The 14,996-nt window shown below is 49.4% G+C and overlaps 1 protein-coding gene across 1 annotated transcript; it reads left to right on the forward strand.

Annotated features, from left to right (window-relative positions):
- The first annotated feature begins 298 nt into the window (after positions 1 to 298).
- Positions 299 to 14,915, forward strand: LOC135824761 (uncharacterized). Its single transcript, XM_065337468.1, has 6 exons — positions 299 to 852; positions 3,514 to 3,609; positions 4,438 to 4,630; positions 11,953 to 12,053; positions 13,928 to 13,998; positions 14,471 to 14,915. The coding sequence occupies exons 1-6, from the start codon at positions 688 to 690 to the stop codon at positions 14,541 to 14,543; spliced, it is 699 nt and encodes a 232-aa protein (XP_065193540.1). The 5' UTR covers positions 299 to 687; the 3' UTR covers positions 14,544 to 14,915.
- Positions 14,916 to 14,996: the final 81 nt, after the last annotated feature.

The following is a 14,996-nucleotide window of genomic DNA, read 5'->3' on the forward strand; positions in this document are numbered from 1 at the left end:
GAGTAGCTCTGCTGTTTGAGCAGAATCTGCCAAGGGCTGCCCCCCCCCCCCCCCCCCCCCCAATACTGTGTGACTGTCTAGTCTCTTGATGTTGGACTTGCGAGCTGTCACCACCATCCATGGTCATGCAGCCAAACGCAACATGTTTTTATGACGCCGAAGCGCTAGCACCAGTGCAGTACTGCAGTAGCGGTGTCTGTCAGCGTGGGGGAGTTCCTCTCTGGCCCTGGACCTTCTTTTCTCTGACATGTTTTGTTTTGTAATATTTTTATTGTTGCCTCTGTAGCTGTGGGTACTGGTGTGCATGTGTGGGGATGAGCGGAGTGAACAATTTAGTGTTACTTGTTAGCTGGCTGTCAGTGTCCATGGTGTCAGGGTGTGGATGAACAGGTGTAGTTTATGAAAGTTATTGTAGTCTGCATCTCTGTCGGGGTCAGCCACTGTTACTTGCCCTAATCTCGACTCTCTGAGCGCCTCTAGCTCTGACGACCGCGATGCTTCGGAGTCATCGTCAACAGTGCACTTGCCGTTTGCAGTAGGTTATTGACTGAGCAACGTCAAACTGGGAGGGCACATTAATTGTTTGGACACTAATCTACCTGAAAGAGTACTAGTCGCTGGGAACGGCTGGCCGCTCAGGCAAGTAAAGCGCAGCGCTAGGGGACGGCGTGACCGCTACGCGCTACGATGGGCACATCTCCGTCGCAGCAGCGGGCAAGATCAGCGGCTCCCACCGTGGGAACGGGGTCGAGTTCCCTGGTGCACGAGGTGGAGGAGATGGTCATGGCAGTGTGCTTGTGGCCAGAGAGACTCAACAGTGTTGAGGAGATTTGGATATCGGCGGACAAATACGTGAGTGTGTGGTGATCAAATGGCAAATTCATTGCATATACAGTAAAACCTGTGACTAACGACCACACCTTGGTGCCAGAGAAAGTGGTCTTTAGGGGCAGGTGGTCCTTAGTTAGAGGTTTGCACCGCACAACCATGAATGTGAGACCGTCCGTGCCTGGCGAAGTGGTCTGTAGTACCAAGCTGGTCGCTAGTCACGGTGATCTTTAGTTACCGGTTGTACTGTATTCTGTTTTCGACTTCAGTCGACCATGGTCGGACGTTAGCCATTATGTACCGTGCGCGACGGACACAATGGGCGCGTTCTATTACACACATTTCGGTCAGTTCTAGAATTAGTCATGGTGGAGGCACTGTTCGATAACACTAATTCCGTCGTCAGAATCGACGGAATCCGTTTCCGTCAATTCTGAGTAGAGGGCGGAATTTCTACCTTCCCCGCAGACGCACTCGACGTACACGCAATGCTAGGTCCACGTGCACGGCTGCGCACGAGGGTGCACGGGATCCCATGTGATCCCCATTTTACGAGTTTTACGTGTAGTCGTTCGTTTTGTTCATTCGAGAATTATAAAACCTGGATCCAGAGTGTGTACTGTAGAACGGGTAATTTTCGCGACTATTAATTTTAGCGTTTTCCCATTGCCAACCGGTTAGCGACGTTTTATTTTAGCGATTTGCAGCGATTTTACTCACGGATCACCAGTGCACTACTAATGTCTCAACGGATTAGCGACTTGAAACTTTAGCGAAAATGAGTAGATCGCTAAATTCGCTAGGGTTTTTACGTCGCTAAAATTACCCGTTCTACAGTAAGGCCACACCAAGTTTTTTCATTGTTTCTCGTCACCGCGCGCGTACCTTTCTTGAGGATTGGACCAAAAAAAAATCTCGCGTCCCGGTAAACACGCATAAAAAGGCTTTGTAAAAGTACGCGCGGCGTCAAATCTGGAGTGCAGTGCTAGTGCACGAACCGAAGGACGACTTTTGCACCGTGTATGTACGCATACCGGTAGTTCAAGTACCACACCACCACACGACCTGGTCGTCTTCTTTGCTACACACAGTTCCGGTACAACTTTGGTTTGCTTTCTTTCCTATTTAAATAACATGCAACACTGGACTTCCTCACCAGAGGCCGGTGCAGGAGCCTGGTTTTCTGGCTGTATGTTGCAATTGACTGTCACGCGTGGTGTATAGTCTGATTTTAGGTCATAAATTGGGCCTTTGTAGTGTAAATAGCAGTTTTTGTTTTTCAAACCCTATTTTGTTTTTTTTCCGCCCGCCCGCGTTCCTTTTGAGATTTTCAGGTGACGAGAAACAATGAAATAACTTGGTGTGGCCTAATCGAAAACGCCCATCGTCATGCACAGTGCCGTGCTGCTCAATAAAATTCAAATCAAGCGAATCAAGTTTGCACCCTGCACCAACTAGTACACATCTGCGTGGCATTGCCTTGCTGTAGTTTCATTCAGCTGCACTATACTTCTTTCATTCACACCAGGCGCGTGCCCCGTATGGGTTCCTGCGTGCCCCGTATGGGTTCCTGCGTGCCCCGTATGGGTTCCTGCGTGCCCCGTATGGGTTCCTGCGTGCCCCGTATGGGTTCCTGGGTGCCCCGTATGGGTTCCTGGGTGCCCCGTATGGGTTCCTGGGTGCCCCGTATGGGTTCCTGCGTGCCCCGTATGGGTTCCTGGGTGCCCGGAACCCCCCCTTTTTTCGCTCAAAATGCAAGATTTTGCTTCATTTTTGAAAAATTTCCCGGGGAGGCCCCCCCCCCGGAACCCCTCCTTGAAGGGCACCGGCGCACGCGCCTGCGTGACACAGACTGAAGGACGAGCAGTTGTTTTTCGTAACTCTAACGTATATACTCGGATGGAGAGCCAGGATTGAAATTGAAAAAGAGAGGTCCAAAAGTTTACAAGTTATCTGTTTTGTCCAACACAAACTACTACCGTAAAGTACCCAGTTTGATCCGCCCCCTCTCTAATTGCCGCCCCCTGTCGATTTTCTACTTGTGAAGCGACTTCGGCGTGTACAACGACATACTATAGTGATCCGACGCATGCACTGCTGTATGCAATACGTGCCAGTGCCAGTGCAGGATGAAAATGTGCACAATCCAGCTCATCGAGTCTGAACTTCCACGCTGTTGTACATCGCCGTGCACTTGACAGCCTTGATCTAATTCCCGGCCCCTGGTTTGCATGATTTGCATGCCCGTTAATGCAGCTGCAGGCCATGCTGATGTGTACGCGAACAAGCACAGTGTAGTGATTGTAATAACCCATGCAAACAGTGCTACTGTAGTTTTGTATATCAGACCAGTAAAGTTACTAGCCAATCACTACGTACCCCGGCTCTTGGCTTTGCCACTCCATGCAAGCCTGCACTTAGCTAACTGTGTGTGAGAGCTTGTGTAACTCGTATACTCTCAGCACTCAACGCACATACTTGTTGTTACGTACGTAGTTATCATTCGTTCATTGTCTCACAAGGAGAAGAAGAAGACAAGGCAGTGCGAGTATGCGCACTGCTATCCATGCATTCCTACGGTGTACTATTTATGTGTATACAAATTACGTGTCATAAAGTAGCCATGCTACATTTGCACTCCTTTCCTCATCATCAATTTCCCTTTAAAATCGTTCCTTTCTGCAGGAAGTCAAGGCGTTCGCTGCCAATGGTCGCGGTCAAGCACGCCACCTGCAACGTTGGCAACACGGTGCAAAGCATGGAAGATGCGCAGTGAACGCGGTGAGGATTTCTCTTTTGACCTACCCCTCTACCCCAGCTCCTAAAAGGCACTACAGGAATCTCTCAAAATTCATCGTTCTGGTGGCTCTCCTTTTTTATTTTTTATTTATTTATTTATTTTTTACTATTGAACACTCACTGCATGATGAACTAAAATGAGGAGGAGAACTCGACACAATGGTACATATCCAGCAGGACGGAGAGGGTGGGGCCTGTGAAGCTCAGCCGACCAAGGGTCTCGGCATCACAGCTGCACATGTGCACCAAAGGAAACAAAATGGGGAGTGGAAGAGCGGGGAGCAGGAGAGCAAGAACTCTAAGGGTAGGAAAGAGAGGAGGGGAGGAAACCAGGAAACTTGTTATTCCAAGATATGAGTACGCAAACAAGTACAAGGATAGCAGTATCAAGATCATGATGCTGAGGCGAAAGTAGAGGCTGATTGCCGTGCAGTTTTGACGAAAGATTAGAGTGAGAATGGAGAAGAGTTAGAGAGAGATAAAGACAGATGGATTGGGAGTTTGATGAGAAGGGAGTGCTCCGAGAACATGAACAGGGTCGTACTGGCAGTAGCCTAGGGGGCGATGTCCGTGGCCAATGACCAACCCGACCGTTTCAGGTAGCGGTAGGTCAGAACCTTGAACTGTACATAATTGCGATACCATTATAGGGCAGTGGTCCTTTTGAATCAATCTCCCCCACTATCTCACACTTTCACTCACTCGCTGATTCGTTCACTCGCTCACTCTCGCATACACGCCCACTCTTTCAATTCCTCTCTCCCTCACTCTCTCTCTCTTCCTCTCTCTCTTTCTCTTCCTTCACTATAGATGACTCTCGTGGACAATGGCAGCCTTCTGGTTACATCTGGTCGGCATCCAGACATTCACGTCTGGGAGACCAAGCACATAAGCAAGGGCACAGGCGACGGTTCAGATTCACCTCCGCTCGGCATGTGTGCGCTGGAAGGTGGTCACGATCTCTCCGCAGTTGCCTTGGCAGCGCCGAGCGGCCAATTCGGAAGTAAGCACCACACTTCTTATACTTTCTCTCTACGCCATGGCTGGCAAACGCCCCCTCCTCATCTATATTGGCACTGATTCATCTTTAGCCACGGGAAGGAGTAATAATAATAATAATAATAATAATTTGAAACTCGGATGTTGAGCCATAAATAAATGTAAAAGAGAAAAGGACATATGGATACGAGTTAAGAGTAACTCTCCATCACTGTAACATGATACTATATACAGTCAGAAAGTGCAATAACTAGGCACAAAACTGACAGAGTACTGAGACATTCGACGTCCTGACACCTAACTTCAACACATCTCCGTAGCGCTAACCGACAGCCTTCCAACTTGGAAGGTTCAAGGTTATGGAAAGACCAAAGAGGGGAAGGCAAGCGCAACGAAAACGAGCAAAAGCTACAGTCCCAACGGAACAAAGAATGTCGATTGTTACTGGACGATGACGAGACCAGTACGATATTTGACAAAGCGGTCTAACTACAATTCGAAGCAGCAAAGCAGCACACCACCCAACTTGGGTGGGTCATAAATATCAAAGATAAGTAAAGAAAGGGAAGCTTTGCGAAAACGAATTGTACAAGCCGAAAGCCAAACTCCTACAGTACTCCTCATGCATGACATTGTGATGGACTAGTTGACTACAAAACAAGTTGTTTCACACGACGTACGTTTCGCCGCATGGTTCGTGACGGCTCATCAGGTGTGCAATTTGAAACTCGGATGTTGAGCCATAAATTAGTTAATTAGGTGTCAGGACGTCGAATGTCTCAGTACTCTGTCAGTTTTGTGCCTAGTTATTGCACTTTCTGACTGTATATAGTATCATGTTACAGTGATGGAGAGTTACTCTTAACTCGTATCCATATGTCCTTTTCTCTTTTACAATAATAATAATAATAATAATTATCCATATAAAAACTGCTCTCTGAGCAGTTCTGAAAAACCTATACTGGTGCAGCCCCGTCGTAAAACTATGAAATTAGAACTGGGCCTTTATCCCCCCAATGTGAAATGGTCCACCTAAATAGGGAATGACGGGACCCGAACGCACCAGTAGCACGAGGTCGGGAGGGCACATGTCACCAATACTACTGCAGTGTATCAGTGGCCGTGTACAAATATTGCTATGGGGCTGTGGACCAGCGTCCCCATCTGCATCCATATGTGTAGGTGGGAACCTCGTGCTACTGGTGCGTTCGGGTCCCGTCATTCCCTATTTAGGTGGACCATTTCACATTGGGGGGATAAAGGCCCAGTTCTAATTTCATAGTTTTACGACGGGGCTGCACCAGTATAGGTTTTTCAGAACTGCTCAGAGAGCAGTTTTTATATGGATAATTTCAGTTCTTTTTCCGTTCCCCCACCCACCCCGGGCCCAGCCATGAGGACAACCAACCCATTGAACCACTGCATATTTCCCAGTAAATGAGTGTAGAGCGGTTGCACCATGGAGCACTGTATACGTTGAACGTTCCAGTGTAACGGGTCAGTTTTAGAGTGGGCATTGATATGGTGTCGAGCCCCAACTCCGTCCCGTCGCAATGGGACATTGCAGTAGGGTGGTCACATAGCCAGCTGTGAGCACCCGTGCTTCGGCAGTGCGTGGCACTGGCACGCACCTCCTGATCAGCAGGTCATGCTGCCCGACTGCACATACGTGTATACACTCACACAGACACGCGTACAGTTGGCGTGATATGGACCAATGTACATACGCACAGGCAGAGGCGTGAAGAGACACACGGACAAACGGAAGCACAACAGTACGCATTGTTGTAGACAGGGGTGCATAAGCGCACATGCACATTGCGGCAACCGTGGGCCGCACCACGGCCCGCGCATGCGCCGAAATCTCTGTCGTCAGTGACGGGGCCAGTGAGACCACGGCACACCTCCCCCCCCCCCAACACACGCACAAGGGAAGACATAAATGAACGCACACACACACACACACACACACACACACACACACACACACACACACACACACACACACACACACACACACACACACATACACACACACACACACACACACATACACACACACACACATACACACACACACATACACACACACACACACACATACACACACATACACACACATACACACACACACACATACACACACACACACATACATACACACACATACACACACACACAGACGCGCGCGTGCACACACACACACATACACACACATGCACACACACACACATACACACACACACAGACGCGCGCGTGCACACACACACACATACACACACATGCACACACACACACACACACGCGCGCAGAGGAGAGCAAACACGGACATGTTGTGCAATAGCACTTCAGCGGACTTAATTCAACACATTGGCTTTCGGACGAAACATTTTTAATTGCATCAATGCTGTCGACGCTGCTTCAATGGCCAAGTGATGCGTGGCGATTGAAACTATGGCGACCTGGACACGAACGCAGGGAGAAGGCAGAAGAATGCGTGTTTAGGCAACAGACAGAGGTTGTGAAGCATTCACCCATTGCATACCACCGATGCGGGAAGTTCAGTACTTGCGGGTTATGGAAAATTTCCCTTGTCCAACGATTTAGCACAGGTCGATGTTGCAGACACCAAGGTGGAAATGTGTAGGCACAATGCGGAGGTTTTCACTCACATAACTTGTTAGTCTGTTCATGAGATTTCCCACAAATCCATCGCAATCTGCAAGGGGGAAGGGACCACCTCCTCCTTTCGCCTTAGCATGTGGCAAGAAATGCATGCAAACACAGGTACGTTACACACCTTCTCCTCGAATGCCGCATACTGTTCGGCATGCCTAGTAATAATAGCATTTTCATCCAAACATAGATCGTGGTCGACTGTCATGCCCATTTGGGGCACAGCAATGTCTTTGAATGCGTCATCAAGGTACTTTCCTACCGTGAAATGGTCCCACACACCCGCAGGATACAGTCTGGTAACCTCAGCAACCATGCAATACATGTCGTTAAGGGTGCACTCACGAGCTAGTACATCTGTCAAGGCCTGCCGCGCTAGACATGCACGCTTCACGGCTGTTGCACTGGCGTACAATTTAGATGCTACATTGGAATGTGGCCTCATATGGTACAAGTTGCACCACAAGCTTCTGCATCCACTGTCAAAAGTGCAATTTACAGAATACCCGGTTTTGCACGTGGGAAGGCACCATTTCAAGTTGCGATCGACAATTTCGCATTTAGCACATGGATAAGGCATGTGGTCCACGTTCCTACTCTTTGACATGCGCGATTCAGCAAACAAGTTTCCCAACATGTCGCCCAAGTTCCTTTTCTCGTCGACGCACCCAGTAACCAGGTCACAAAAGTCGCGTATCTGAAGCGCACTACCCTCACGCACCTTGCACAGACCATCGCACTTCTGCAGCTCCACAAGTGTCAGTCCATCATCGTCGGGAGACACAACTTCAACTTGACCTGCCACTTCTCCCCCATCTGGCGACTGGACAGTGTTGTGTGCCTTGCCAGTGATGTCAGTAATTATAGGCGTCAATAATTCACTACCATCGCTCCCCAGACAAATGCGCCACGAGTCACTATGATAAGGTTGTGCCCTGCTGTCATGATGGTGACAGTCACCGCGGTATGTTTTGTCAACGTCACCCGTGCACTCTTCCGTCAAGTCAAGTGTGCTCACATATTTGGCAAGGTGTTTGCAGCGATTAACTTCTATCCTAGTTATGTCACGGGTAACTTTAATTAAGTACCCGCAGACCTTGTCAATCCGAACATCGTCCACTCTCTCTGCATCGTCCAGGAGACGAGCGTGAATAGCGTCACGGATCACGTCTCGCTGACTTCCTCTCGTGTCGGCAGTGAAAGTGTACAGTGGTGGTGAAATAGGTGGAAATGTAGTTCTGTCGGGATCAGCGCTTTCGGAAGGATGCCATGTGGGGAGGCCAAATGCAGCGTCCGGAACATCGTCCGCACTGCCTATAATGTCACACATGTGCAATGCTGCACGCGGGTTTTTTTGCGCGGTATCTTTATGTGTGTCCGTTCCTTTGCCCGTGTTCTTCGTAATCGCTTTTGCGGGGGCACTTTCGCTTTCTTTGCAACAGGCCCATGCTTTTTCCCTTTCTTTTTCGATGTCTTAATGCACGCGGCGGGCTCTTTCACCCGCGATCTCGCCTGCTTTGCTTTCTCCCGAGATGTCACCATGTAAGCGGCCTGCTTTGTCTTTGCGTGTCCAGGCGCAGTTTCTGTATGTCGCCTTGGTGGTTCATGACTACGTGTCTTCTGGCCAAATCTCGCCATGTACTTGGCCTGCTTTGTCTGTGTATCCATTTCATGTGCGACCAACAAAATCTCAATGCACTACAGAGACTAGACAGTGGGTGCAATACGCTCTCTATCTGAAGACGTGAACCATTACATTTTTTTGAAAAGTTATACGTACACCTGAAACGTAATGATGTACAGGAATAGAGAGAGTGACTACAATACGCTCTCGACCTGATATAGTGATAACGTGAGTACAAGACACTCTCCACCTGATAACGTGTTAGAAGGTAATAGGTCTACAGTCCCACCGTACCCTTCCTACACGACTGTAGACCATTACATTTTTTTACTACAATACGCTCTCCACCTGATAACGTGAGTCACAAGACACTCTCCACCTGATAACGTGTTACAAGGTAACATGTCTACAGTCCCACCGTACCCTTCGTCATTCCTCATTCACCATCGCGCGATACCCTGGCACACACTGGCAACATATCAATGGGGTGCCTTACCGTCGTCTAGAGGAGACGTCTTCGCACCAATATTTTCCCTCCTGCGCATTCAGTCGCCGACGCGACAGCGTTTACGGGGCCGTTCCAGTTGCGGAAGACATTCGATTCATCGGGCCAGTTCAGCAACAGGGCCGTGGACACACAGGGGCAGAGGAGAGACAGGCAACAGGGCCGTGGACACACAGGGGCAGAGGAGAGACATTGTTAGTGGACAAGAAATATGCAGCGGCAAGTGGCGAGTGCCGCATGGATGTCAAGTTGTCATGCACAATTCAGCTATTACAAACAGTCCCCCTAGTCCTGCCATTGCTCGCTCGTCCTGGTTCGTCCTCGTTCGTCTTCCTGCACGTCTGCACTTCTCCTTCCCCACCGTTGGCTTTGCGGTACGGGGGTGCCGGAAGGAATTCCCACCATGTATCCATGTACATGAAGTCCCACCATGTCTCCATGTACATGTCCACGGCCACGTCAGCAGTTTGTACCGGAAGGAGTTCCCACGATGTCTCCAAAGGCCTAGAGGGGACGTCTTTGCAGCAATTCTTTTCACCCTGCACATTCACTCCGCCGACACGACAGCGTTGACGGGGCCGTTCCAGGTGCAAAAGGTCCACTTCAGCAGTTCTCAACTATTTCGCGTACGGGGTAGTCGCCGCGACAGCGTTTAAGGGGTCGTTCCAGGTGCAAAAGGCATCCATCAATGGCACTTTGCAGTACGGGGTACGGAAAGGGGCCTCCTCGCAGTTGTCCTTGCCGTCAGGTCCACGTCATGCAGTTCTCAACTATTTCGCGTACGGGATAGTCGTCTTTGTCGTACGCGACATCGGCGTTTACCGAGTGGCATTGGCACAAAGCTGACCGTTGACGGGGTCACGTGTCCAAAAAGTGTCAACAACGTGTCGACTACGTGTCGACCACGTGTATAGCGGTACACTCAGCGGTACACTAATTCTCGTGCCATTCTCGTGTCACAAAACTGGAACATCGAGTACCAGTATGGAAAGGCTTCAGACAGGAAGCCTTTCCAATAACTGCTGCTGCTACACGTTGATCCATTCTCAGCTATCATGTGTCATGAAAGGTCAGGCACGTAGCATCACCGTTGGAGGTAGTCTGGGGGGGGGGGGGAGGGAGGAGGTGTCCCCGGGAAAAATTTGAAATTAGGGTGCAAAATCCTGCAGTCCGGGCACTTTTTTCATGGTCGGGCGAAAAAGTGGTCTGGCCAAAGCCCGACCACCCGGACCGGCTGCTACGCCCCTGAAGGTATTTTCGCTAGGGATGTTGGTAGAGTGGCCAGACCAAACCCCAGGTGCCTTCCCTCTGCCCCATTGTGCATTGCCAAATACGGAAGGTATGGCTAATGCATGTGAGCACGCTGGAACAAGCGTTTTTGTTGTCTTTTTTACTAGAAAAACACAGCCCTACTAATAATCAGGGGAAGAGGACAACCGAAATGACACTGGACAACAAGACAAAGGGGAGTAGGGGCGATGTGTCGATGTGGTTGGCGAGGCTCATCCGACCGCATGTGCACTGTTCAACACCCCAGACAACCATGCCCAGGTGCAGGCTGTGTAGGGTGTTCGCGGTGCAAATTACGTCATTGCGCAGTGGACTAATTCTGTGGCTGTGAAAGGTGTTTATGGTGCTAATTACATCATGGCGCGATGGACTAATTCTTCAGAAGTCATCAAATTCATTTTAAATACCACAAAGCAAAATTTGTTATGGTAACATAGCAAATTGACTTTGTGATATAAATGAGCTCGATTGCTGAACTTCTATCGGCGCACAGCAGAACGTTTTCTGTTTGTGCCATGCTATACCCGTATTTTGGAAGGATTTTTCAGCCGTGCTGCGACCCACAGTTAATTGGGAACTCGTGGCCTGGCACGGGGGAAACATGGATGCAGTGAATGGGATTTTCGCTCTGTGACCGCTTTGTGGTGGGTCTGATCTACTCACCCCCCGCTGCTTAGGAGCTGCATCTGCGCCTTGATCTAGGAGGGCAGTGGCGTTCCCTCGGATACGGATCCGAGTCGCACGCGAACCGTGACTTTTTTGAATACCTGTCTTCTGCCACCGTAGTCTTGCACAGTCTTTGGCAAGTCTCTCTTCTTTATTTTCGGGGGTAGGTCTCATGTACTCACCTGCCACCGCTTTACGAGATGCATCTGTGCCTGGGTCCTTGAGGGTGGTGGCATTCCTGCGCATGCGGAACACTGGGTTTTATTGAGTTTCTGGCGAACCTCGACTATATTTCTCTCTTTTGTTTGTCATGCAACACCTGTCTTCTCTCGTTGTGGTCTTGCACAGTATTTGAATGACTTTCTTGCTTAGTTGCTGCATTGCTTACGTTTGGGGTGTGTGTGTATGTGTGTGTGTGTGTGTGTGTGTGTGTGTGTGTGTGTGTGTGTGTGTGCGTGTGCGTGCGCATGCACGTGTGTGTGTGTGTGTGTTTGTGCGCGCGTGTGCGTGCGTGCATGCGTGTGTGCGTGTGTGTGTGTGTGTGCATGTGTGTGTGTGTGTTCAGATCTGCAAGACTTAGTATCCGGAGCGAGGGACACTGTTCTCCTTCACTGGGACATCAGCAGGAACCACGTGGTCTCCACTAACCGGAGGTCTCGCAATGTGGTGAGTTCCAGGAAGGGGGGTTTGGCGTCCCTGTGTGTGCTGAGGTCGGTCCTTGATTGCGCGCCACCAGCATGTCACGTGATGGGATTGTTGTTATGCCTGTTCAGGTCATATGACCTCTCACTGCTTACCTATATCTACAGTAAAGTCGCGGATAAAAGCCGGGTTTGCATACAAGCACATCGCGGATAGAAGCCTGAAAATCAAACGGGTCAAATGCATATAAGCCTGTCGCGCATAGAAGCCTGGCTTCTATGCAAGCGCGGATCGGGTAGGTCAAGAGTGCATGCGCTATGTACAGTGCATAGTAAAACTGCCGCCATACAGGTAGTCAGTGGTAGATCTACGCGTGTCGCGCGTAGAAGCCTGGCTTTTATGCAAGCCCGGATCGGCCGATGTGCATACAAGCCTGGCAAAAATATCAGTGGTGCATATAAGCATGGTTTGCATACAAGCCTGGTTTGCATTGAAGCCTGATGCAGAAAGCGGCTTATGTGCTTATAAGCCCGGCTTTTATCCGCGACTTTACGGTATGTGATATGGTAGTAGAGGTGGTGATGCCACCCTGCCACCATGTCATGTGACAGCATTTTGTTTTTATACATGCACATGTCACATGACCTCTCACTGCTTACCTACTTGTATGTGACTTGGTACTGTACCACCATGGCTCCATGTCATGTGACCTGAAACATGATTGTTTTTGAACATCTGCTTGTCACATGACCTCTCACTCTCACTCTTTTTCTATGTCACTGTACATTAGGGGTGAAACGGTTCGGGTAAGGAACCGGTTTTGGAACCGCCAGCTGAAAAGAATCGGGTACCCGTTCCGTCAAATTTCGAACCGAAACTCGAAAAATCTCGTTCTCATACAATTACATGTACACGTCAAGTCTACTCAAGATTTTAAATGTCTTACCTTACGATCCCCACTCTTCCAAAGAGTTCTCTGGTCATTATCTTCTTCGCACTTGGACTCTCCGATGTCTCATTCTTGTTCGTGAAAATGTTTTTTTCTAAAAATTAATTGTCGCGAACGCATTTTGTCGGTCTGGAGAAAAGAGTGCATGGAACCGATACCCGAACCGTGGGAAACAATGCTGGCATTCGGGTACCCGAACATGAAAAACATGGAACCGTTTCACCCCTACTGTACATGTTTGTATTGAATTTCTACCACCATGTCATGTGACAGGAGATATTTCTATTCATGTACCGTAAAGTACCGTTGATCCGCCCCCCACGCCATGTCGCTTCCCAGCTGGGTTTTCGGGAGGGGGCGGGAATTAGATCAAGGCTGTCAAGTGCAGTACGATGTACAACAACGTAGAAGTTCAGACTCGATGTCCTGGATTGTGCACATTTTCATCCTGGATTGGCAAGTTTTGTGTACAGCAGAACATGCGTCGGTTCAACATCGTATTTTCGTTGTATACGCCAAAGTCGCTTCACGGGTAGAAAATCGACAGGGGCGGGAATTAGAGAGGGGGGGGGGGATCAACGGTACTTTACGGGACATGTCACATGACATCTCACTACTTACCTATGTTTACATATACAGTATTTGGCACTTCTGTTTAGCGACCCATGTGGGGATTGACCCACTGGGCAATGACGTAATTATTTGTACCATAAACACCCTTCACAGCCACCTGGGCATGGTCGTCTGAGGTGTTGAACAGTGCATTCCTGATCCCAGCGTACTCACAAGCATTACTCATACATTCCATATTTGGCAATGCGCAATGGGTCGATTGCATGGTCTTATCACGGCAGGATGTGGTGATAGTAGCCAGGAGGATGGTCAGAGTAGGGTCTATTGGGGTGGTATTGACCCGTTTGGTTTTCTTGATCATGTAATACCCCTGCAGATAAATCACCTGTGTTGGAATCCGGCCGACGCACATCAGTTTGCACAGACAGCCGAGGACAAAGTACTCAAGTATGTATGAGAGGCTGAGAGAGGGTGTGTGTGTGTGTGTGTGTGTGTGTGTGTGTGTGTGTGTGTGTGTGTGTGTGTGTGTGTGTGTGTGTGTGTGTGTGTGTGTGTGTGTGTGTGTGTGTGTGTGTGAGAGAGAGAGAGAGAGAGAGAGAGAGAGAGAGGGGGGGGGAGGGAGGGAGGGAGGAGGGGGGGGGGTGAGGGAAGGAGAGAGAGAGAGAAAGAAGGAAAGTGAAAGAAAGAGAGAGTGAGAGAGAGAGAGAGGGGGGGGGGGGAGATTCGAGCGCTGTCTGATGCCTCACAATTCAGCATGATGCAGTTTCTCCCCCATGCACAACCGAGTGTTTACAATGCTAACACCACACTCGGCGATGAACTCTCACAGCCCCCCCCCCCCTCCCCCCCCCCCTCCCCCCCTCTCCCTCCCCTTTGCCGTTAGCTTGACTGTAGGCTGTGTTGTGTGCTCCACCTTCAGGCTGTGGGATACGCGCAGTTTCAAAGTAACCACTCAATTTCCAGAGCAGGCACACATCACAGTGAGTCCATAGAGCTGTTCTATTTTGTTTTTACTCTTTATCTTAAGCGAAGGTCCCTGGTTTCAGTCCTGGCCGTAACAGTCACTTTTTCTTCAGACTTTTTCCCGTTTGCGTCTTTCCCCAAACCAGTGAATCTTCACCTTTAAAAAAAATATTTTTTTTACGAATGACCCAATCCCTACGGTCAGACAGATAGAGAAAAAAGCACAAGGACAGATAAGAAAGGACAATGCCGACTGGCTATCTGTAGGGACTGCTTAACTAGCAGCAGTGTAGGAGGGGCGGAGTGAGCTGTTTTCTGTCGGATTTTAAAAGTGGCCAGGTTGGACATGGCATGTGTGAAGAACGTAATAACGAAATATGTGGTTGGTGTCCCAGCCACAAGGCACCAGCTAGTGTGGGTGGATTTGGCCTAGATTGGGATCTTGACACACAAGTCCTCATCGAAGACGGTCGCAAAGTCGA

The sequence above is a fragment of the Sycon ciliatum genome, chromosome 9 (assembly GCF_964019385.1).
Source record: "Sycon ciliatum chromosome 9, ocSycCili1.1, whole genome shotgun sequence".
Classification (NCBI taxonomy): domain Eukaryota; kingdom Metazoa; phylum Porifera; class Calcarea; order Leucosolenida; family Sycettidae; genus Sycon; species Sycon ciliatum.

Bases quoted from the DNA above. Each gene is read 5' to 3' on its own strand.
- LOC135824761 (XM_065337468.1), top strand. From the start codon at position 688: ATGGGCACATCTCCGTCGCAGCAGCGGGCAAGATCAGCGGCTCCCACC. The intron at 3,610-4,437 runs GTGAGGATTTCT...CCTTCACTATAG, and splicing joins GAAGATGCGCAGTGAACGCG to ATGACTCTCGTGGACAATGG. The intron at 13,999-14,470 runs GTATGTATGAGA...CTCCACCTTCAG, and splicing joins GCCGAGGACAAAGTACTCAA to GCTGTGGGATACGCGCAGTT.